The sequence below is a fragment of the Zeus faber genome (assembly GCF_960531495.2).
Source record: "Zeus faber genome assembly, chromosome: 4".
In the NCBI taxonomy this organism is placed as follows: Eukaryota; Metazoa; Chordata; class Actinopteri; order Zeiformes; family Zeidae; genus Zeus; species Zeus faber.
In genome coordinates, this window is record NC_137191.1 from 16895980 (window position 1) to 16920514 (window position 24535).

General features: G+C 43.5%; 2 protein-coding genes across 4 annotated transcripts in view; one reads left to right on the top strand and one right to left on the bottom strand.

Annotated features, from left to right (window-relative positions):
* Positions 1-24535, top strand: part of lrba (LPS-responsive vesicle trafficking, beach and anchor containing) — a 151679-nt gene that overhangs the window by 67071 nt on the left and 60073 nt on the right. For 2 of the 3 annotated variants that reach the window (XM_079998554.1, XM_079998555.1), the window contains exons 26-29: positions 7647-7771; positions 8171-8185; positions 12778-12921; positions 14842-14978. In XM_079998554.1, the coding sequence (XP_079854680.1) occupies positions 7647-7771; positions 8171-8185; positions 12778-12921; positions 14842-14978 (421 nt within the window). The remainder of the gene's footprint in view (positions 1-7646; positions 7772-8170; positions 8186-12777; positions 12922-14841; positions 14979-24535) is intronic. The other variant, XM_079998556.1, reaches the window with a different exon arrangement.
* Positions 16261-17982, bottom strand: mab21l2 (mab-21-like 2). The gene has a single exon (XM_079998561.1). It carries the CDS (start codon positions 17630-17632, stop codon positions 16553-16555), a length of 1080 nt encoding a protein of 359 aa, XP_079854687.1. The 5' UTR covers positions 17633-17982; the 3' UTR covers positions 16261-16552.

Sequence of the window (24535 nt, forward strand, 5' to 3'; positions counted from 1 at the left end):
TTATTTTTTTTTTTCTTTCCTTCTTTGTTTCTGTTATTCACATTAACTGATGTTGACTTTTGATAAGGTGAGGTTATAAATGGTCCGGGGCCGGCGTTATAAATGTGGACTCGGAGACTGGACTCTCGTCTCCATCGTGTTCCCAATCTGGGCTGACCTTGGCGTTCTTCGCCGTGCTTTCTTTCGGAGCTTTTTGAGAGCAGGATTCCGCTTTAGATTTGTCATAAAAGTCAAGATCACAGCTGAAAGCTAGAGGTCAGTGGATTATTAGAATAGGCCAGTAATGGTGGAATTATGCAACCCCAGTCCAGTGGAAGCCCTCATTACCTACTAGTAGTAGTGATAGATGGCCTTAAATGCACTGCTTCAAAACCCCGAGAAAGATGTGACTCTTTATCAAAAATAAAGATGGTACCACTTTAGTGCCATTGAAATGGAGGTCCATGTAATATTTGTTGCCGTATAGTTGATTCACAACAATTTTATCACTCAGACATGAAAGCATTTTAAATAATTTAGGATAATGGGTCACATGGGTTACTCTGGGAATATTTCAGTTCAATATTTATCTGCAATTTAACACATTAAAGCATGTTTTTCCCGACACCTTTCCTTGCAAGCTGGTACAATTAGCATCTAATTGTCTTGCGCTTTATTGGTAAATGTACGCTGAGTTTAATTGCTGCTAATTGGGAATTATGGTAATAGCTTTTTTTTGTTGCTTTTTTTTTCCCCATTCGCCAGTGCTGCAGTAGAAGAGTGCAAAGCCTTTTATCTCCCACCGCGGCAGGGGGGGATGTTTGAGCCAAATAAACTGGCAATGTTAGAGAAATGCAATATCACTCCCCCCTTCCAGGGTTGTTTCTTGACTGCTATTAGAGAAATTGGATTTAATTGGGGGGAGTAGCTTGCGCTTATGTTGTGTCAGCGCTCTGAGGCTGCTCATATCGCTCATAAAATCAATGAAGATGGGAGTTTGTTTAAATAAATGGTGTATACATGTTCCTCACTTTGGTGTGAGTTACAGACTTCATAGAACAGTACGTTGTTGACAAAATATGATTTCGTTTGTTTGAGAGTTTGGAATTTAAAAATGTTGTTCGTCACACAATCTTTGTTTTTTCCCCATTTACTTTCATCTTCGCCAAATACATGTATGTATGTATGTATGTATTTACAGTATGTGTGTATATATATGTGTGTGTGTGTGTGTGTGTGTGTGTGTGTGTGTGTGTGTGTGTGTGTGTGTGTGTGTGTGTGTGTGTGTATATATGTGTGTGTGTGTATATGTGTGTGTGTGTATATATATATATATATATATATATATATATATATATATATATATATATATATATATATATATATATATATATATATAGTACCTACCAAAGTGGTCCAAGGAAGGACACCCGGCGACAGGGTCATGGGCTGACAAGGGCTCATTGATGCATGTGGGGAGTGAAGTCCAGCCCGTCTGGTCTGATCCCCCAGAAGAGCTGCTGTAGCACAAATTGTTGAAAAAGTCAATTCTGCTATGATAGAAAGGTGTCAGAACACACAGTGCATCACTGCTTGCTGTGTGTGGGGCTGTGTAGCCGCAGACCGGTCAGAGTGCCCATGCTGACCCCCGTCCACCGTCAAATCGCATGTGAAATGGGAATTTGAGCATTAGAACTGGAGCATGGAGCAATGGAAGAAGGGGGCCTGCTCTGATGAATCACGTTTTCTTCTACATCATGTGGACGGACGGGTTTAGGGTCCGATCCGGTCGTGCATCTGTGGGATGTGCTGGAACAACGAGCCCCATCCATGGGGGCCCAACCTCACAACTTACAGGACTTAAAGGATCTGCTGCTCAGGTCGTGGTGCCAGATACCACAGGACACCTTCAGAGGTCTTGTGGAGTCCATGCCTACACGTAGCTATCAGAGCTGTTTTGGCTGATTGGTGTATATATTGTATATAAACTTAATATTTTATAGTGGAAATTTACAGTGTCACGTTTGGGAAAGCCTTTACATTATGAATTGAATGCAGAATAGATTGGGTATATCATATCATTTAAATTCATGTTGGAAATGGATGAATTAAATCTGTGTAATTAATTAAAGGGATGGGCAGAATCACATCGGGAAAGTCATTTGAGGCTGCGAGATTGAAATGTTTTCCGTCTTTGTGACCCTAGAGCTACCTAGGGTAAAGCTCATAAACATTAGGTGAGGTGAATTAACATACATACATGTAAATGGTGTCCTGTGCTCGTCATTTGATGAGGACAGATAAGCCTTAATGCACATGTAGAACATCACTTTAGAGCGACTTAATCATGGAAAACAATTTCAGCGGGAAGGTATTTGGTCCCGTTTCATTTTAATTTAGGTCCGGCGGTGCCGCGGCAGTGATCACTGCCAGCGTTTGACAAAGAGCTCGTGCTGTAGCTACCAGTCCTCCACATGACAAATCCTCAATCTATCCCCGCTTTCCTGTTTCTTCTGAACACATGGTTTATGCAAATCAAAGCAAAATGATCTTGGGCATAGCAGCAATGTTTGAGCAATTTAAGGGTTGCCAGTGGGGACTACGCTAATGAAAAAAAAAAAAAAAGCAAAAGCAGAAATCTCCCGCATCCTGTGCAATCCCAGCGACTGTATCCAAATTAATCCAGCAGAAAGATTATAAATGACTGTTTGTCCGCACCTGAAGTGATGTATGAATACACGCTAACCCTCCATGTCACGCCTTGCTATGATAAAGGTCACATTCTAGCATTTGCATACACTCCCAACGCCTGGAAAATAACTCTTCTACGGATGGTATTTTTTTCTGCCTTTTGGTTTTTATTTATTAATTGTTATTTTTTTTCATGTTTTCAGAACTATTGACCCGAGAGGAATGTTTCTAATCATTTCCCAAGCTGTGCTGAGGCTTAGAACTGTTTGATGTGTTTTGGGTATAAGAATACACATGCAGACTCTGGAGAACTGGAAGTGCGATGCGTCTGCCTCCGGACGCCGCGTCTGATTGGATCTTGATGGATTACAATCGTTTGTCCTTGTCAGAAAAAGAACAATTTTGCCATTGAAATTGGAGTGCTATCAAACTTTCATGGCCTGCAGAGAGAATCTATTAACATGTTTTAAGCGGCGCAGCGATGAGGTTCCACTCCGCGATGAGCCGTTTTGGCCCTCGTTCACGGCCGCTTGAAAACACCATGAATAATGAGGAGGACAAGTCCATCCCAGCGGTGTTCTCCGGCGTTCACATCATACTTGGTGATCGTCAACTGAGCCTTTTTTCGTCTTTGAAATGTGTCTTGAAAGATCCAGACCCTAGAATCAATATCATTGACATTATTTTATTGGAAGTACCAGAGAAGTGCCCGGTTCTATTGGAGCAACGGGGTTTTAGTCATTAGCCGTCATATTAAGATGCCGTTTATATTTTTCTTTCAATAACTGTCAATACGTCAGTTATTCAGTCAGTTATATGTATTGATTCTAATTACTTAGAATCTATGCAAATTTGCTTTTCTCGTGATTGAAATGCTTAAAGTATGTAGCCATAATTGCCTTCATTTAGTCCTGACTAAATGAAGGCAATGCAGGCGTGTTTGACTACAATAAATAGATGGTCTTCAATTCAATGACTTACCTCTAAATACAGTACTCATATTTTAAAACTGAATCTTAAAAGTTATACAGGGATTGAAGTGACAAATAAATGGAGGCTAGTTAGTCATGATGTAACCAGTTTGGTTTATAATGTGAAGCTATGGCTTATCAATTTAGCGATATAATACTGATATTGTTGTATGATACTAGATATCGTCTGGCATGGATATCATTAAATGTCGTCTTTAAGGCTGTATTATAGCAAAGTAATGCAATTTTCTGAAGTAAAGCCGACTGTTGTAGCCGTTGCGATCAACATCTCTACCTACTTCTATAACATCGCATAATATAAAACAATATTCTGTGTAAATATCTTATGAAAGCACCAATAGTCATCTCCCAAATATTGCCAAATTATCAATATCAAGGTGTTCGCCCAAAAATATTGCAAAAGTTGATTTTGTCAATTTCATCCAGACATGTAAACAATAATGGTCGTAACTGAAGTAATAATGCAAGGAATAATTATTGATATAGTTTGACTAACCTCTCGGAGACTAGAACCCCTGTTCGCTGTTCAGACGAACACAACTTGGAAGTGACCGTGAGACTTGAGCCTCCCTATCTGTGTCATAAATACATTACATTTTACAACACTTTTGTTAAGCCTCTTCTCTCTAAACCAGCGTTTGGTTAATCCTGAGCGTCAAACCAGCTCTCGTGCAATTAAACCATTTGTTTTAACGTGTCGGCCCGCCGTGCCAAATCCACTTGGACCCTGCTTTGTTTAGAAGTCAATAAGACAATTTAGTGGTGCAATTGAAATTTTAAGGAGGCCACCAGTTAAGTGTCCCCTCGCTGTCTGTTGATATGGTGGGCTCCAGTTTATTAAATGGAGGCATACATGTGTTTGTACAATTAACGCTTGAGGGGGGGGAAACGGCACCAGGGCCACATCAGAGCAGAAAGTCCAGCTTCCCCATTTATCTTCTCTGTTGGTAAACTTCCTGAACTTTACAGCCACACCGCCCTGGAAAAGCATCCAAAAGATGGTAAAAAAAAAAATAAAGGTAATTACTCTTTACTACCTCACATAAATGTCCCCCGGCCCCTGTTTAATCGCTAGGCACTCTGTGGTCTACCCTAAACGGGTTCAGAGAAATCATAACACACACACACACACACACACACACACACACACACACACACACACACACACACACACACACACACACACACACACACACACACACACACACACACACACACACGCACAGGTTGCACACAGTGAAATGGATAAACATTCTGCATAGAGAGCGCCCCGCCCTCCTCCGTAAGACAACAGAGTGTTCCCAGCAGGCGTAACAAGATGGCCTCCCAGACGCCCTTAATGACCGAACTAATTACTAATTACACAAGTGGTTTGCATCAGCCAGCGGCCCTTTGTGTTTTTAATTGTTGTTATTTTGAAGGATGGCTCATCTGAAAATTCTGCCGTGGCCGGCGCGCAAGGATGGATGGGGCGTGAATAATTTATCGTCTTTGTGGAAACACACTTAGTATGTGGTATGGGGGGGGTGGGTGAGCGCGGCGACGTACATTCTCATGCATTTTACGGCGGCGCTCTCGTTGGGATTGATGGCGAGGTGTTCATCATCGTCCATCCCAGCCCTCACACGGCTCTTCTCCGGGAGCTCCATTGTCGCCACCGGACGACTGTGACCGGCGGAGGTAGTTCCCCACGCCGCGACTAATTACTCCTCCCAATGGCCTCGCTCGTGATGGATTCAAGTGCATTGTGTGAATCATACACGGCCCTCCTCCGCGGAATGAGCGACGAGCGCATCCGCGACTCGGGGATGTGCGCCACGCGCAACCTTGATAATTATTTTTCATAGATGAATGCTGCGGCAGGCAGGATGATGAAGTAGCCATTTGTATACAGAGGCTATCACCAGCGAACACGGAGTGGCTTCTTTGTGGCTGCGGAGAAATCTGGTGCCGCACAGGCCCTCTCCCCTATGTTCTGCCAGCAGGCGATCTCACATACACACACACACACACACACACACAATATTGTCTTCTTCAGTCGACTCAATGTGCTGAATCCACATCACTATCTTTTCCAGGTGCACTTATAATGTCGAAGCTTAGTGCCATTTAGTTTTTCCGGTAGTAGATATACTCTAAAGCCTCCTACGAGGCATCGCCTTAAATTTCCTCTGTAGAGTGCTCTCCCTCAGGGGTGTAAAGTCGCGCAGCAGCCGCGCTCTGCACTCGGTCCAGCCTTTTGAGACGGATTTGTTTTTTTTCCCTTCAGGTAAATCAAGTAATTAATGGTTTTCATTAGCCAGGGCATAGAGGTCTTAAAGCGCCTGCTTGGAAATTGTATTTATTTTCTTGTGTAAAGCCTCTTCCCCTTTTAGAGGCCCCAGTGTGATCATTGGTGTTGGGCTGAAGATTTGTGAGGAGCCCCTGGCCAGAGCGGCGTTGCAGAGCAGATCACATAAAGCATGCCGGGCTCTCCCCGCACTGCCTGTGCCACAGTAACTGTAAACTCTGTCTCCCCGCGCCGCCGCAGAATTCACTGCCCCGCCTTGTTTTACGCTCTACGCTGGGTAGAGGTTTTTCAATTTATTTTTCACATTTTTTTGTGCGCACTTCTTTATTTTTATTTTTTATTTCAACACATTTTCTTTTAGTCTTGAAAACATTTTTTTGTGTCAGCTGTTCTTCCATGAGTGATCGTTTTCATTTGAAAAGGTTTCTCTCTGCTATATCTGCTCGTCAAACCGCTGTGTATCTGAGGGGTTCTTCGGTGGCTGTTATTTTGATTAATATTCCTTCACTGCGAGGGCCCTGTTGCAAAATAAAACATCCTATCACATTGACATAACACAACGGACTCAAATATATTTCATCGATCCCTAAGTTTGGGCTTACTTGAAATAAGTCTAAAGTCAGCCTAATAAAAAATTTCCACAGCAACGGTTTTGTGTCAATAAGGACAAAATTAAGCAAAATAAAAATTGAAAATGGACACACAATTTAACCACACTTACTCACCTGTGTGGTCAAATCTTTGTGGTATTTAAATTATATATATATATATATATATATATATATATATATATATATATATATATATATATATATATATATATATATATGTGTATTATTATTAATAATATTTATTTATTTATTTATTTTTCAAGAATTTTTTGAAGTTATAGTGCTGTTTTAAGCATTAAAAATAAAATCTGCCACTGTGATTAAAAATAAATAAATAAAAGGAAATAAACATTTTTGTATACTATGTTTTATCTGGAAAGAGACTTGTAAATATTCAGGATTATTTTTTATTAAATCCTCTTGAAAATGTTTTATTTCAATTTACATACATACCATATGCCAGAGACTTCTCTTTAAATGTAAACTTTAACCCTTTCTTTGCCTCGAGAGTCAGTCAAAATGATTTACTGACCAGACCTGTTTTATGGAGGTGTAAATTGGAAAGAAAAATGGAGGAAATGGACATTGATTAATATTGGAAATGCTATCCACCCCCTCCACTGTATTTGTAATGGCGTTCTCGCTATTTGCTTGGCTGTGGCCGGGAGCTGACAAGAGGTGCCCTGCTGGGCCCGAAATGAGCCTGGAATGGGAGCACGTGCCGCCAGAGAGCGCGGAAAATAATCAGTCACTCACTCACTCACTCCTCCGCGATGAACTCAGAGCTCACTTCACCTCCCCAAACCCAGAGACCGGAATGAAAAGTAAACACAACGGTAAAACAACACCTTTCCCTCCAAATCTGAAGCTCACAATGTCATTGTCACAGACAGGGATGCAGTAATTCCCGAGTCTGAGGTTGTGAACAAGTGAGTGTTTTTAAAGAGATTTGGGAGAAAGAGAGAGAGGGGGGGGGGGGAAAGCCAGTAAAAACAATACTGGCTTTATGTACGCCTGGTCGCGGCTGCTACACCATGCTGGCTGGTAATTGCTAACACATGTGCTACCTCTGTGTCTTTGCAGCCGGCCGAGGGAGTTCTGGCGCCTGGACTACTGGGAGGACGATTTGAGGCGCCGACGTCGCTTCATCAGGAACCCCTTCGGATCCACGCACAGCGAGGCCGCGCTCAAAGCGGCGGCCGAGCACGGTCAGTCCCTTCCCTCCTCCCGCCCCGCGCCTCCACCGCCCGTACACACACACACACCACCCTCTTGGCTCACTTAGCGGTAGCACCAGCGTACGGAGCAATAAAGATTAGGCCCTACCATTGTTGTAAAACGTTTATTATGCCAAGAGACGCCATTTAAAAAATAATAATAATAATAATAAAAAATAAAAATAAACACCCTCATTTTAATTCAAACGACTCATTTCTTCTTTGCGTTTGCCTTATGCAAAGATGGCTGACACACTCCAGGCGGTGTTTCATCCTTAACTTTGAATGACAAAAACATGAACTTTATGCTGGAAATTGTCGGAGAAAAATGCAATTTTGTAAATGTTTATTTCCTTTTTTTTTTTTTTTTTTTTCATTTTCGCATGGCAGTCGCTAAAGTTAACGGTAAGTAATATTCATTTTCCCTTCTTACCCTCGGCGAGCTTTTGTTTTCCAAAGAGGCAGAAGGCAGAAACAGGAGTTGACGCTCTTAAGTTCGAGGTTGCTCCGATAGTCAACGTGTGCTCTGATTGTTTCTCGCCTTGCATGGAAGTCGCTTTGGACAAAAAGTGTCTCGCTCCCTGTTGTTCTCCTTTGATTTGTAGATGATGAGAGCAGATGTGGTTCTGCGCTGGGATGAGTGAAGTCACCACTCCTAAATTCTATTTTAAAGGTGACTAAAGAATATCGTTTTGACTCATCATCCGAGTAAAATGGAAACAATCTGAACTATTACTGTGTTTGAGAGGCCACTCTCAAAACTGTTTAAAACGCCATCGATGCTGTTCGATTACACAGAATATAGAGTTGTCATTAAAACACAGAATTGATTGTCGTTTCGCTGAGCGTTGGATTTAGCTCTAATCAATGCCAATCAATTCCTCCATTTCATGTGCCTTTGCTTGAGGGTGGGGGGGGACCGCCGCAAATTTCTATCAGCTTTCAGGGGAAAAACAAGAACATCCGTTTCCCCTCATTCCCATTCATCTGGTTTTCGAAATACCCATAATCCCCCGTTCCCGCCGAGGTATTATTCTGCCGTTCCTGCGCACACCAGGGTTTGCAAATCCAAATCCTCGGCCGGCGTATAACTTCATCGGCCCAATCTGTTACCCCTCCCCCGCCTCCAATAAAGCTCCGTATCTGGACCCCCCCCCCCCCCCCCAAAAAAAAGTCTGACGTCTCACCTGCAAAAAGTCCAGACTAAATGTGACATCATTCCTGCAGACAAATGGCCAGGGTGACAGGAGTCAATGAGAAAGTGATCTAAAAGCAATAAGTGCCGGGGATCCCCGAACCCTGGGAGACCGGCCACGCTGCGGTAATGGAGGCAGCTGCAGAGCGGGACCCTGGGCCCGCCGCACGCCGCTCCCCCCGCCCCTCCATTGTTTACAGCGGCCTCTCACATGGTCGGCCGCTCTAAATTGACTGACAAGTCGTTGATGCTCATTGATTGAATTACAAGCTGTTTAAAGAAGTCGCTATCTGGTTTAAATAGTTGTGGCGAAGAAATTCGTCGTTTTCCAGCGAATAATGAGTGAATTCTCGAATCCCCCCCCAAAAAAAAATCTTCTTTCAAAGCCAGGTGTGCGGAAAATAGAGGCAGAAAACAAGCCGGTCCCGGCGAGGGCACGCCTTCCTCGGGAGAGCGCGAATCGCCCGCTCCAACGTCTGGGAATATATCATTAAAATACCTCTCTGACGTTGAGGCCCGATGGCATCCATTTTCTGATGTAACCTTTCGTCTTGTTTTAGTCGACCCGACATTTGTTACGGAAGTGCGGTTCAAGATGAGAATGCAGCGCCGAGTTTTTCAAACAGAGCACAAAGGTCATATCTGGCTATAATTATTTTCATCAGATGGCGACGGGAGAAAAACGCTCTCGCTCGCTAAGAAAATATTTAATGTATCCTCGAGTCTCGACTTATTTCTCAGCTACTTGTGGCAACGTGTTTCAAATCACAAATATGAAAAACTTTTTTTTTTTTCTTGTTGGGTTTTTTTTTTAAATAATGAATGCATCCATGAATCGATAAATAAACATGTGTTTATTCTGTAACAGTTTAGCTTTTTTGGAAATTATGAGCGCTGCATCAAATAAATCTTTCTTCCATAAGAGGACGCCCCCCGCCCCCTGCCCCTCCCGCATTTCCATCTTCAGGACACGTACAACTGGTCATTCATACTCGGCCAAGATCGTTTTGAGCGGAGAGAGCCGGGGCGTGTGACGGCCGCCGGGCCCGACCGGGCTTGTTCTGTATTTATTGCTGGAAAAAGCCATCTTTCCTTTCCCGTGGGATTGATCGGCTCTGGTCGAGTCCCGGTGTCGGGGGGCCGCGCACGTGAAGGTGGCAGAGTAAATACCCCGAGACTTATGTCCCGTTCTGGTGATCAATACTTGCCCCCCGCCGGCCCGCCGCTCCTGGCCACGCCGCTGTTAAAAACAAATTAGTTAATTCTGACAATTTAATCGCTCGGCCCCGTCAGGCCGCGCCCGGAGTCTGGCACAAGCAGGTATTTGAAACGCTGGGCAGTGGGGGGGGGGTCTCCAGAGCGCGGAACTGGGTTTGGATCGGCGCAGTTTGAGCCCCCGTGCGATGAGTGACTAAAAGGGTGACGCATTCATGTGGCGCGGGTCCTTCGTTGTTGTGATGTCGTTGTAAAAGATTTTGATCTCTATTTAAATAATGCAAAGTCTGTGTGGCTTTTGCACATCAAAGCTTCGCTGATGTGTTTTATTTTCCTTATCTCGGAGTTAAAGTAAACAATGTGTTGTCGCCGCTTCCACCCAATCACGCGCATAAGAAAAAAAACCCTGCGTGACCAAAGCTCAGTCGACGGATAAAGAGCACATGTCAACGGCTCATTTTGCGCCAGAGTAAAAAGACAAAGATAAAAATGTGTGATTTTTTTTTTTTTATCCAATAATGGAAAAAAGCAGTTAGATATTAAAATAAGCTGACGCTCTTTTTTGTGTACATTACATGCTCTGGCATAAATTTTTATATATATATATGTGTATATATATATATATGTGTATATATATATATATGTGTATATATATATATATGTGTATATATATATATATGTGTATATATATATATATGTGTATATATATATATATATGTGTATATATATATATATATATGTGTGTATATATATATATATATGTGTATATATATATATATATATATATATATATATATATATATATATATATATATATATATATAAAATTTGATCATGATGAAACCTACCGAATAATATTAGACTCACTGATGTATGTGTAATGAGCAATTTTCAATATTAATCATTGAAACTATTCTTTTGGATCATTGCTTTGGTTTACTGTTCCCTTTTAGCATTAGCAATAGGAGCTAAAAGTGGTGTTCCTTGTCTGGTTATTACTTCATTTACTTCTTTTTTTTTTTTTTTTCATTATTATTTAATTTACCATACATTAAATATTAAAGAAGCTATTAAAGCTCTTTGTATGCTTATGGAATTATTATTTTGACATTCGGCACAAGCTTATATTAGTCTCATTAGATTCTCTGATCCTAGCCTTCGTGGAGCTTGGTTTTTTGGGGAAAGAATGACTGAGCGTGTTTACGATGGATTGTACAGAAGTTCAAATGCGTGTTTGTTTTCTAACCTCGCTCAACTGACAAGTCCTCCTGTCCACTTGCTCGGTGTGAATACCGTGCCATGTGGTATGTATTAGGGGAGCTGGTAGTAATTTCACTGCTGCTAACTAAAGAATTCTCCAGGGAGGCTTAATTACAGGAAGACCGTTCTAAATATCAGCGAGCTGCATATTTTCCATGACAAGAGATTTTTCAGCCGCGCTCGACGGCCGCGTTCAAAGTGGCGCGGCCGCACGATGTGGATCTGAGTTACACGGAAATGCAGCTGATCACCCCCTCAGGTGATGACGGAAAGAAAATAATCCATGTATATGATAAGTCATTTGAGGCGGAGGGCTTGCTTCACGCTTACCAGGATGGGGGACACACACACACACACACACACTCGCGCGCGCACACACATGCACACACGCACACACAGGAGTTGCATAAAGAATCTGTGTGTTGCCGGTGTTTACAAGGAGGAAAGACTTCACCTTGTGCTGTGTACTCGTCTGTAGATTGCAGAGCTCTGTAAATGTTTGTATATTACCTTTTTTCTTAAAGAATCCATTTGGAACCTCGAGTCTAGTTGGGTTGAAATCAAAGTGTGCAGTGTGCAGCTTTCGCTTGATTGCTGTGTTTGGTCAATCGCTGGGTAAAAATTCCAGTTGATTTTTTTTTTTGGATGTAAAATGAAGTACGCCATGCTAATTTTATTTCACATTTGATGTCACGGTTACGCCTGTCTTTGTGGCTGTCATTTTGTATTCATCGGTATCGATTTTACCGTATATATTTTGCATTTTTGCATTGAATCGTAAGGGGAAAAACTGGTAAAAACAATGCTTGTTGTGCAGATATGAAGCAGATTGAAGCTCAGTCCCATCGGTTGTCTGAGCTATTCAGCAACCTCTTGGGAAATCTGATGATTTTCTCATGTTCTGCTTTATTTGTTAAGACGTGCAGTTGAGTGACAGGAAGGGGTTAAAATGAAAAAAGCCATAAAGGTCATGATCTCGAGCACAAGGTAATTAGGCAGAAATGTACAATCAAACCCTTGTAGCCTATGACTGGATTACCAGGACTAAACCAAACTCACACTTTTTCTTATCTCGCTTGATTTTAGAAAGTACTTCTGCACTCGCTGTAATTCAAGTTAATTTATTAAATGTATTCCGTTTGGTTAAAATAAAAAAGGGCCACATTGAATGTCATCAGAACTGTTAATTAAATGCATTCATTTACATTCTAAACTAAGTATTAATTTACAATCTGCATGAAGTTAAATGAGGCCTTATTGCGAATAATATAAATGTAAACAAAAACTTTGAAGTTCTCGAAACAAAAACATTAGCTTTTACTTCCAGCTCCCGAGGAAGACATCCTTAAAGGCAAGCAGTCGATCAGAAGTCAAGCCGTGGGAAATCAAAATTTGGAGAGTGAGATATTGTCTGACGGCGACGACGACACCCTGTCATCACTAGAAGAGAAGGAATTGGACAACGTAACAGGTAGGTCTCTCCACATCCGTCTCTCTCTCTCTCTCTCTCTCACACACACGCACGCACGCACGCGCGCACACGCACACACACGGTTCTCTCATCCGGGCACGTGTCTGCTTTTGAGGTTAAGAAGAAAAGCTTAATGGTTGGTGATCACCTTCCACTATTACCTTTCACAAGTATTTTTCATTATGAGGCTTCAGGCTTCCACGTGTTGGAGTCGTTCGGCTTAATGTCGGCCTTAAAATCAAGGCGCAAAATAGTGCAAAAAATTCTGTGCGTAGGAGATTTTCCTGATGAGACGCTTCAGAGCTGGCCTTGTGGACTATATTCTGTTGGGGGCAGATTTTCAACCTGTTACCAGATAAGGGACCAGACAGATTAAGCAGGCAGTTTTATTTGGTGAAACAGCATAGCAATAAAATAAAAAATAAAAAGAAAAAGAAAATGCACTCTTTATGCTTCAAAATATATTTTATCAGTTTCCGAAAATGTCAAACCTTTCAAATAAGAATACATAAGCCTTAAAGTAGATCATGTATATTTTCACATTATTGTCTCAGGTTGTATATTCATATACATACTGCTTAAGTCATACCATTGTTTTGGTTTATTACTTTTGTATTTCTCACATTAATATCATCTATATAGTTAATTCCATATCCAAATGTGTTCAAATGGCCGTTCTGGATTTATACGGCGACCGCACTCGGGCCACGGGCCGCCAGTTGAATAGGCTTAAAAAATGTCAATTGAAAAGCTTCTAATAAACGATAACACCTAACCAAATGAAAACAGGTCTGTTTGAAAATGGAGTACATTAAAACGCAGACAGACTATTATTATCGGATTGCGCCTTTAATCTGCGGTTAATTTGCTGCGGCGCAGCACTAACTAGACTAAGCTGCATAATTGGTTCTAAGGGTTTCATTACAAAAATCCGGCGTCGGTGCGAGCATGGGATTACACCTTACAACCCAAATAATAAAGAGGGGGGAGAAAAATGTTCAGACATCTGAACCGCGCCGTCTGATTCAGATGTGATTCGAATGTCTCCTGGCTGATTAGTAAATGTTATTTTCACCGTCGGGTGACATTTGAATGCACAGGGGGCAGTGGGTGAGTAAATATCTGCTCCTGTTTATGCCACTGGTTTTGTTTTGGGGGAAATCAAGCCGAGCCCCGACTCCCTTATCCACGCAGCGCACATGTGCACACGGCAAACGCCCGCGCCCGGAGAGGCTGCGCGGGGGAGAGCTGCAGCCGGAGCTCCCCTGAGCCGCTCCGCCTGGTCGCTCTGGCGTGCATCAAGATTGATCAGAGATTTAACAGAGATTACAGCATTGACCTCCAAGCACCGTCCCTGATCGACAGCTGATACTATTTGACAGTCAGGATATTGATTTCTTTGGGACATAAGGTGTGGACATAAGGAATTCGGAAGGAAATATGGAAGGTGTGTGTGTGTGTGTGTGTGTGTGTGTGTGTGTGTGTGTGTGTGTGTGTGTGTGTGTGTGTGGGATTAAAACTTCTAATATTTGAAATAAATAAGAAGTTGGCCAAAACAAACAAATACATAGCCATATTTAAAACTACAAATGATAAACGACATCAAACCCTATAACGCGGAAAGCATCGCCAAGCGCTAAAATTCTCAGTTTAGTCCTTGTCATAATCTGCAAGTAAAAAATATCTCATTCGGCGTCCATGACCGGAGGCCCATTTCGTCCCCCTAGTTTTGCTTCATCGTTTCCGATGAAGAGTCGCCATGTGCCGTTGTGAAGATGGCGCTTACCTTTTAAAAACGGTGCGTCTCTTTACAGGGTGCGTCTTTTTACGCGGTGCGCCCTTTCAAACGTTGCGCGTCTTTTTGGCGAGCACCTTGGCGGACGTCAGCTCTTCTGTGGCCTCTGTGGTGTCTCCCTGCAGGCCCGGTGAGCCTGAGCGCCGGGGCTCAGCTGGTGGCTCCTGCCGTGGTGGTGAGGGGAACCCTGTCCATCACCGCCTCGGAGCTCTACTTCGAGGTGGATGAGGAGGATCCAAGCTTCAAGGAGATCGATGCAAAGGTGAGAGGGGGTCTGCAGATCCATTGATCCAGCAGGCCAGGGGGTGTTTAAATGGCCAAGAGCTTTCCCTTTCCTTCAGTTTACTGTCTGCTTTTAAAATAAGCAAAAGTCGTGTTATTTAGTTTTTAACTGCTCTGGATTCATGTCATAATGCTTGTGTAATGTCCGAGTTGGGGATTTTTTTTTTATGTGTATGTTCGAGGTGTAAGTAAATAATAAGTCATTAATAAAAATAAATAATAACAGGTATGCATTACAAAATACACATCTTTTTTTTATTGTTATAAGAATATCAGTTCTTGTCGGGTTTTTTTCTTTCGCATTTTATTTTTTTATTATAGACTACACTGAGTATATTTTAAAGCTTAATTGTGATTTAAATCTCGTGAAGGTTGCAATTGTTAAATATGCTTCCTTTATTCAAGAAAATATTTTTTTGTATAGTCCATTTTGTACTTCCATGTAGAGGAAGCTTAAACCAATAGCAAATGCAAAAGGCCAAATCACTGCGATCACAACTCGCCTGCAGCAGCGCAAGCGAATACTCTTTGCCGCAGGAATAATTCCTCAAAGCCGATCTTAATGATAACAACAACAATCTAACCCGTCAGTAAATACAGCGGTATTCGAGGTGAAGAAACTTATTTAAAAACCATTGTTGACTATACAGTCTGCCGTTGGGCTACAGGTGGTTTAGCTGAAAACCTAGTGGTGTGTATGCAGCTCCAGAGGGCTTCTGAGCAGGCCTGCTGGAAATGTCAAAGCTGTGGACTCGTGTGTGTTGTAATGATGAAGTTGTCGACTCCGTTCAAAAACGCAAAACTGGAATTGTTGCACCGTCGCGTGTTTTTCATGAAACATCATGTTTGTTATTCCATTGTTTTAATTTTTAACTGGAAACGGAGACGCTGAAGACTGATAATTGTGTTTCACATATAAAGCAATGAAATAAATCAAATCAAAGAAATCAAATGACTGGGCTGAAAGGTAGGTTGTTTTGATTATATTTATACTATCTCATTATGTTCTCTTGCTCATTTTTTATATTGATATCATTTTATGTCGCTTAATTCTAACATGTAGGTTATTTTCTGTTGCTTATTTTTAATTTAGATTTTTATTTTTTTTTTAATTTTCATTGAAAGGCAAAACCATTTTAATTTGCCCTGGCATTGTAGAAATATTCCAGCTGTCAGATCACGACACGAGGCCAAGTTGTAATGTTATTTACAACGTTTTTATTAACATGTCATTTTTAAATCACATAATGAAAAATGTTCAACTTGGCACATTACATTTTATTATATCACTTAAAGATTTTGTGCATATATTTAAATAAAAGTTTCTTCACTTTGTGAAAACATTTAAAAACAAGACAACTAAAAGTTATTACATTTAGCTGAAAATGTACCTTGAACTTCTGCCAATTTGCTCCACACTGTAAAAGGGTTGTTTACTTTATCTTATTGTATATTTTTCTTCACATTGCTTGGAGAATCAGTCCATCGTTTGGCCTCTTTGAAGCGTTATCCCAAAATGTCCTCCGCTTCCTTTCCAAAAGTCAAACTCGTACATTATAATTTGTCCAAACTTTTGGCGTTGGTGAGGATCTCCCTCGCTAGTCTCCAGGTCTGCTTTGCCGCGGCCTCCAGGGCCGAGTGGGGCTTCCCCTGAAACAAGTCCAAATTGGGCAAGAAGTAGTGCGGACATCTGCGGCACTGCAGGCACGAGATGAGCTGCAGCAGGATCCCGTTGAGCCGGTCCCCCAGGCAGGCCTCGTCCCAGTCGGTCTCCCTGGGGTGCTTCTCGCACTCGTACAGCAGCAGGGTCTTCATGTGGTAGTTGTTGAGGGGCTGACCCGGCAGCTCCAGGTGCCGGTCCCGCAGCGTCTTCAGCACGGAGAGGCACTTCTTCCTGCAGCCCGCCATCAGCAGCCGGTTCTCCGCCTCGCTGAACTGCAGCACCCAGGCGTCGCTCTCCGCCGAGCTCTGCTTCCCCGTCAGGGAGTAGCACTCCTTGGAGAGCAGGTTGAAGCCCTCGGCCTTGACCTCGGCCACCCTGTTGGGGCCGGGCCACGGGATGTGCGGCATGGGCCACTGCGCCGCGCTCCGCGGCCAGATCCCGGTGCACTTGAACGCCGGGGTGATCTGCACCACGTAGCGCTCCCTGATACGCAGCCTCACCTCGCTGGTGTCCGCCACCATCTTGACCACGTCCCGGTAGCTGCATTTGTCCACGGCCTGAGCCACCAGAGTCTGAAAGCGGGAGCGGATCTTCCTCGCCGAGAGGTAGCCCGAGGCGGTGATGAACTCCACCCACAGCGACATGCTCCGTTTGCGGCCGTCGCTCAGCTTCAGCACCGCGCAGCCGGGCAGGGAGCCGTCGTCCACGAAGTTGAACACCCCCATCTGGTTGAGGTAGAGCACCACCTCGAACTCGTTGGGGGCGATGACCTCCATCCCCTCGTAGCGCGCCTCGATCTCGCTCAGGGAGCTGATGAAGCGCGGCTCCTGCACCTCCACCTCCTTCAGGACGTCGGACACCACTTTGCAAACCTCCCGGATGGTCTTCGCAATGGCCGCTTTGCGAGTTTGGCACCTCTCGCTGTAGTATTTGTTGAGCTGGTAAACCAGCTTCGCCTGCGTCGCAATCATATTGGGACAGAGGTCCGGGCTGTACACCGGAGAGTCGCAGTAGGTTGACGGATCCAATGCTTACCGGTGAAGCCAAAAGGCAAAACGCTGCAAGTTGGAGTAAAAAATAAATAAATAAAAAATGTATGTGCACAAAGTTTTTCCCCTGCGCCCGCGGCGGATGGACGTCAGTGCAAAAGGAGGAGGAGGCGGATGGGGATGCAACCAAAAGTGTCTTCGGGAGAAGGAGGTTCAGGTTGGAGGCTGCGGGCTGGTCCTGTCCTGCAAGAGGCTACGAGATGAAATATCCTCCGTGCACGCTCATCTCCCCTGCAACAAAAAAAAAAAAAAAAAAAAAAGAAGCTGTTGTTCTCTCCCTGATCCGGCTTTCGCGCACACTCAGCTGGGCGAGCTGGACTTGTGTAGTTTATGAATGGTCCCTAAGCAGGAACGAGACGGGGCGGGGCTTACTCTCCCCCAATGAGGGGCCGAGCTGTCAGTGCGCGCAGCCAATCGGAGCGCGGCGAGCGAGGGCTGGAAGCGACGGATGGGGGAGGGGGGGCAGAGGGGCGCACGGGATGGGGGGGGGGCGGGGGGGCGGAGGGGCGCACGGGAGAGGGGGGGGGTAGAAGAGAGGGATGGAGGGAAAGGGTGCGGAGGAGAGGAATAGGGGAGACGACCCGGAGGATGGGGGAGCGGGATGGTTCTGCACCAGGATCTGCTGCAGCTTCCACGCGGGTGGAGACGGGTCTTTTTCTGGGCTCCTGGCCGCACCACGTGTCCGCTGCATGTCTCGGTTTCCAACACAAACGTTTCTGATTTCGGTGTCTCTATTTCCTTGCCATTTCGTCAGGTGCGTAATGTGTGGACTGGGGGAGGGGGGCAGGAAAAAAAACAAAAACCCAAAAATGTGGTGCCACCCAGGTTTTGCAGATTATTCCTCTGCGCGTTTATTAATTGAAATGGGATGTTATGATTATTAATTGTGTTGTGTTGTCTCTGTGGGAGGCATGATGTGTGTGTGTGTTTGGTTTCTTTCAGCACTGCTTGTGTGTAGACCTATATTAAATCAGGCGACGTGTTAAAATGCTGCGTGACTTGCTTGACCGTCTTAAATCATTTGTAAAATGTCGCTCAGTGGACGCAGTTTCTCGGCTGCCGCCTAAACGGATCGCACACGAATAGGGAGAATGCATCGCGATGTCGTGAGGGAAGCGAGACATTAATTTGGAAACACGCGTGTGCAATAGGCCTCCACGCCAGATAACGCTCACCTCCCCTTTTGTTTCCCTCTCGGATTTAACGTTCCATATCGCGGACGTGTTGCCGACGTCGGCGTCCTCGGCTCCACGACCGGTTTCACGTCACTCTCCATTTCCCGGTTGTGTTTTTATTCTGTATTTTCAGGCCCCGGCTCTGTGTTATGTATTATTCGCGATGCAAAAAAAACAAAAAAAAAAAAAAAAACCCAAAAAACTGCAACAGTTTGTTGACGTGCGCGGGGCTTAACGGGCGTAAACCGTGCGGATCGTGTGTGTGGATGAGTCATCGAAGGAGGTTTCCTCTCCGAGGAGCCTGGAGTCACTGGATCCCGTTATCTCCCACGTCTGACCGTGAGACGCTTGGAAGGGACGGACACGTTGCATCGAAACGTGTGTGTGTGTGTGTGTGTGTGTGTGTGTGTGTGTGTGTGTTCCAAACAGTGTCGCTCCAAACGACACTTTTTGTAATATTACAAATATTATAGTGCGCGATGAGAAGCCCTTTTTTTTTTTTTCGACGTATTGACCTGCTTGTAGTCTATCCCGTTTCTTAGAACTTGGGTTGTTGACTTCCAAAAGTATGATAGATATATATATATATATATATATATATATATATATATATATATATATATATATATATATATATATATATAGATAATCTAGTTTATCTAATTCATTTATTGCAATCAACCATGCGCTTTAAAGGGCGAATAAAGACGGCTGATATGTTTGTCTTCGGGTGTGTTAACTGCGGCCATGGCAGGGCCTACAGTGTACCCGCGTCCAGAACGACTAATCACAACTCTTATTTTACTTGATCTCTCTGCTATTGTTCTATTATACTATTATTTAAGTGTACTGTTCAGTTTGTGAAATTGAATGCTATGCCTTTATACAATTTTTCGTTTTAAATTGAGTTAGAGCACTTCTGGGCGAAAGTTGAATATCTTGATACAATATTTATTTTTACCGTCGTTTTATAATAACTTCTAGTAAGTTACTGACTGAATAGTTTCTAATAAGAACTGTGCAAAGGGAAGGACATCTTCTCAAAGTGAATCAGAAAAAAAACCAAAAACATCTGATTTATTTTGGCTTGATCCTCAAACTGATCTAAACTTAAAAGCAATAGTAATATATATTAAGTAGATATTTTACTGTTTAATTGTAAATTGTACTCCAACAGCAGTTTACCTGTTAAATTAAGAGTTTAAATCAATTTAAATATGTCAACATTAAATGTGATCTGTGAGTTGCAGCTTGTAGCACATAACTATTTCAATTTATCTTCAAAATGTTTTTAAGAAATTATACTCTATTTTGCCCCCCATTGCTTAAATAGAAGAATCTTCCCCACAACTGATTTAATGGGTTTTTAGTAGATACTTTTGTTGTCACAGAAACTAAATCCTCATCGACATCAGTGTCATATCCACCAAGATAAAAATATAATCTAAAGGATCGTGCTACTTGGTACTCCGGCTCGGATTCAGTTTTGAAGGAAGACACAACTTCTCCATGAATTTTGGACACATTTCCAGGAATTCAAGGAGCTTGTTGCAACATAATCTACTGTTGACCCAGCAAGCTCATTATTATTATCTTTTTTTACTTTGTTAAAAATTTCCAACAGATGAGATTTGAAATTCCTTCCCTCTGTATCATCCACAAGGGAGATAATAGACGCACAGCTTTGGAAATTTAGCAATTTAAAAATACATAAAAAAAAACAAAAAACAACCTGTTGGATAGTATTGGATTTCAATGCAATATTGTTTATTTTCAGGGCAGTGTTCAAATTCATGCTAGTTTCATAAAAGTGGGGAAAACGCTAAAAATCACTCAAACTGAAATAATTGGCGACAATTACAGCTGCTGGCAAATGCATTATGAATCCATTCTGGCCCACACACGAGGCATTCAACAATGTTACATTTATAATTTTAATTTTAATTAATTTAAATATTCGTCTTTGACCACTGAATACATTATTCTTCACTAAAGTGTGTGTGTGTGTGTGTGTGTGTGTGTGTGTATTCAAGGGTATTGTTTTTTTTTTTTTTTTTTTTTAAGCCTAGCTTCTCCACAGTCATTCCTAATAATCCAGTTATACGTTCAAGTTGATGCTGCAAAAGTCTTGGTTTTGCCAAAACAAAGGAAATGTATTGATATGGTTTTGCAGTGCATGGGAGACTACCTTAAATCTATCAAAGGGAGGAAAAACAGCAGGTTCTCGGGCCTCTGTGGCTACCAGAAATCTTTTTATTTTTTTCCGCCCCCCCCCCCCCCTCCCCATTATCTCTTTGAAAACATCCAGAATTATCTGTGGCCCCTAAAGAGCTTTCCTCTGGTTTATATTGACTGAGAGGAGACCAGAGCCGTGGTCCAGAGCTCTTTGATCTGAGCCTGCGTGAGGACTGCACACTGATCCCCTTCCCAGCACACTACAGCGCCCTTAGCCGCACACAGAACGCTGCGCTTACGGGAACCCCTCGACTGCTATCTCTTCTTTCCTCGAATGTGATGCGCGCTTTCCATAAATGACAGCGCGGCTGTACAACTGCTCTTAATGGATTCACTGCAAAATTAAGTGACCCCCCTGCATGCGAAGTGTAATTTATCTACGCGTCACATGGGGAAGATGGTATGGAGCAGTGTGTCTGAGGAAGGACTGGCGCTCCGGAGTTGTCGCTGTGTTATGGCGTCGGATGAGTCATTGAGGTATTTGAAGTAGAACTCCTGGGAGAACGAAGAGCTTTACCTCAGCAAACGCATTAGAATAAATCAGGTTTCCTTTACGATTGCTGGATATAAATCAAGAATGCGGAGGCACGTTCAGAGGCACTTTGACACCGTTGGATGGTTAGAGAGAGGAGGAGACGGGGGGGGGGGCGGGGAGAAAAAAAAAAAATCTGAAACAGTTTTTCCTCCCGTGTCGGCCTGAGTTAGTGCGCTTTGTACTTCCAAGTGAATGATAAGCGAGCAGGATGTCAGCGAGAGGTACTTTTAGCTGGAGTGTTTCTTTTTTCTCCGTTTCTCTGGTGAAACATGATCGGCACGGGGAAAGTGGCTCAACGGCTCACTTACAAAACACACACACACACACACACACACACACACACACACACACACACACACACACACACACACACGCACGTTAGTGTAGCTGCAGAGAGAGGAAATTTGCGCTTCTCTTCCTTAGTCGTTCAGTGGTCGTCTCCCAAGCACGGATGGACCCAGCTGCTCCTTCCATAGAAGGCCCAGAGAAAATCAGCCCAAGCTACTAATTGCTTGGCAGGGCCCCTGCATCTGCTCAGCAGATCGCACAACTGATGGTGAAGTCATGGAGCAGATGTGTGTGTGTGTGTGTGTGTGTGTGTGTGTGTGTGTGTGTGTGTGTGTGTGTGTGTGTGTGTGTGTGTGTGTGTGTGTGTGTGTGTGTGTGTGTGTGTGTGTGTGTGTGTGTGTGTTTTAACAGTGAAGTCTTCTTGTTTACACACAACCCATCGATATTGCATGCAGAGTTCCCGTTGCATAATGTGCTGCCAGTGGAACGCAACAGTTCCTGAATAAGGAAGTGAAAAATGCATTGTACCGTCACCTGATCGGTCTATTTCAAGACCTCGCCTCACCTCTCACGGAGGTCCACAGTGAGTGATATGGAAAATGCCATTTGAGATTAAAAGAAGATTTTAAAATAATTGAAATAATAAAAAAAGACCCTCTACTTCTGATTTCGGAAACCGGGACGGGTGAAGAGCTTGTGATTTTTCGAGACCGCCTTTTGAATGAACTTGCCACTCAGTACTACTAGCCATAACACCAGGAGTAATTTGATTTCCTTCCAAGTATTTATTTGAAGACAAATATTGTCGCTGGAAATGGCACTTTCCTCTTCACTCCTCATCTTTAATTCCCATCTTATTTCATGCTTTGGCTGATTTTGCTTCATTTCAAATTTCCACCATTACGTTTTTTTGGGGTTTTTTTTCCGTTCCGATTATTATTATTTTTTTTACCTTTGACTTCCACGGAAGGACCCCCCCCCGTTGAGGAGAGCGTTGCAAACTCTTAATTGGTCGGGTGGTGACATCTAACTGGGTTAAGCAGCAATGGATGAATGGATGGGCACTCAGTCAAAGCAAACCACCCGGGTGTTATGTAGCGACCGGTTCCATATCGTTAAGCTGTCCCCAAAGTGTCAAACTACTGTGACTATACCCCTCCCCTTCACTCCACCAACCTCTCATGGTCGCCAGGGACAACCTTCGGCTGCGGCTGCCAATCAGAAAGAGGCATGGCAGCAAGGGGCCTCTGAGAAAGGGGCCTATTGATTTTCCAGTTAGAGCCTAAGTAGTGTGGGCTATAGGACTAACCGACAGCCCAAGCAGGTATGTCATTATCAATGAGCCCAGGAAAACGGATCCCTTCACTCGCACTCATTCATATTGGCCCACTTGCCTCCCTCCCTCCATCTTTCCTCCACGCCATTCCTCCATCCATTCCCTCCACTCCCCTCGCGAGTTCCGGGCCGGTCGATAAATTGCTCAGGCACAACATGGCGAGGAAGGGCCGGGTCATGTGATTTGGGTGGCGTTCTTTCATTTTTTTTTTTTTTTTCCCCCTCCCCCCCGCTCTCTATTTTGTCTCCCTTTTCCTTCAGTGTCCCCTCCTCTTTGCTTTTGCAGTAATTACAGCACCTGGAAGGCATTAAACATTCCCTTACCAGAGACAGACTCATTATCATCACATCCACCACATACTGCTCTCAGCTCACCCATCCTCTTCCACCGACTTTGCCTCCGTCTTCGCGGCCTCCTCCCGGTTTAATCTCGCCCACCGGTCCCCTGTGGCATGCTTTGACTCATCCTCTCATCAGGAAACCCAATTATTATCATACCGCTCCCTCGTTCTGCCTCGCTGCTAATGTCACTGTCCAAGCTCTGAAAGCCACTCAACGCAAAGACACATGCAAACAATTGGGAATGATTTTAGCCAATTAGGAGAGATAAGACCAAGTAAATGTTTTAAGCTTCCTGAAATGTGTTTCTGCTCCCCAGCCTGCTCTCCTCCCCATCGTTCTGTCCATCTTCCCTTCTTGTCCCCTGCTATTCTCTTCCCTTCCCTTCTCGTCCTCTGCTATCCTCGTCTTTTCTTTTTCTCTCAGATGAATGCTGTAGCTCGGTTTAGACTCTTCAGAAACCGAGGTCCTTATATGATCATTTAAAAAAATGCTTTAATGGTTTGATTTTGTAGAGTTGTTATGGCCGTCCTCCATCACTGAGAACCGACACCAATCAGCCACAACATTAAAACCACCACTTATAATAAATGATGTTGTGTAGCTAACCCATGCCACCGAAACAACTCTGGCCAATCGAGGCATGGGCCGTTTTTGCTCCGCAGGGACCCTTTCATAGTTTTTATTTTGGAGGGACCCTCCGTTTTTCGTGTGTCCTCACTGCAGGAACTCCGTCGTCTAACCATCACAATTTCGTCCTTGTCAAAGCGGCCAAGATCCTTACGCTTGCCCATTTTTCCTGCTTCCAACACATCAACTTCAAGAAGATGACTGTTCACTTGCTGCCTAATATATCCCACCCCTTGACAGGTGCCATCGGAACGAGATGAGCAATGTTATTCTCTTCACTTGTCAGTG

Excerpts from the sequence above, each read along its gene's own strand:
- mab21l2 (XM_079998561.1), bottom strand. The coding sequence starts at position 17,632 with ATGATTGCGACGCAGGCGAAGCTGGTTTACCAGCTCAACAAATACTAC.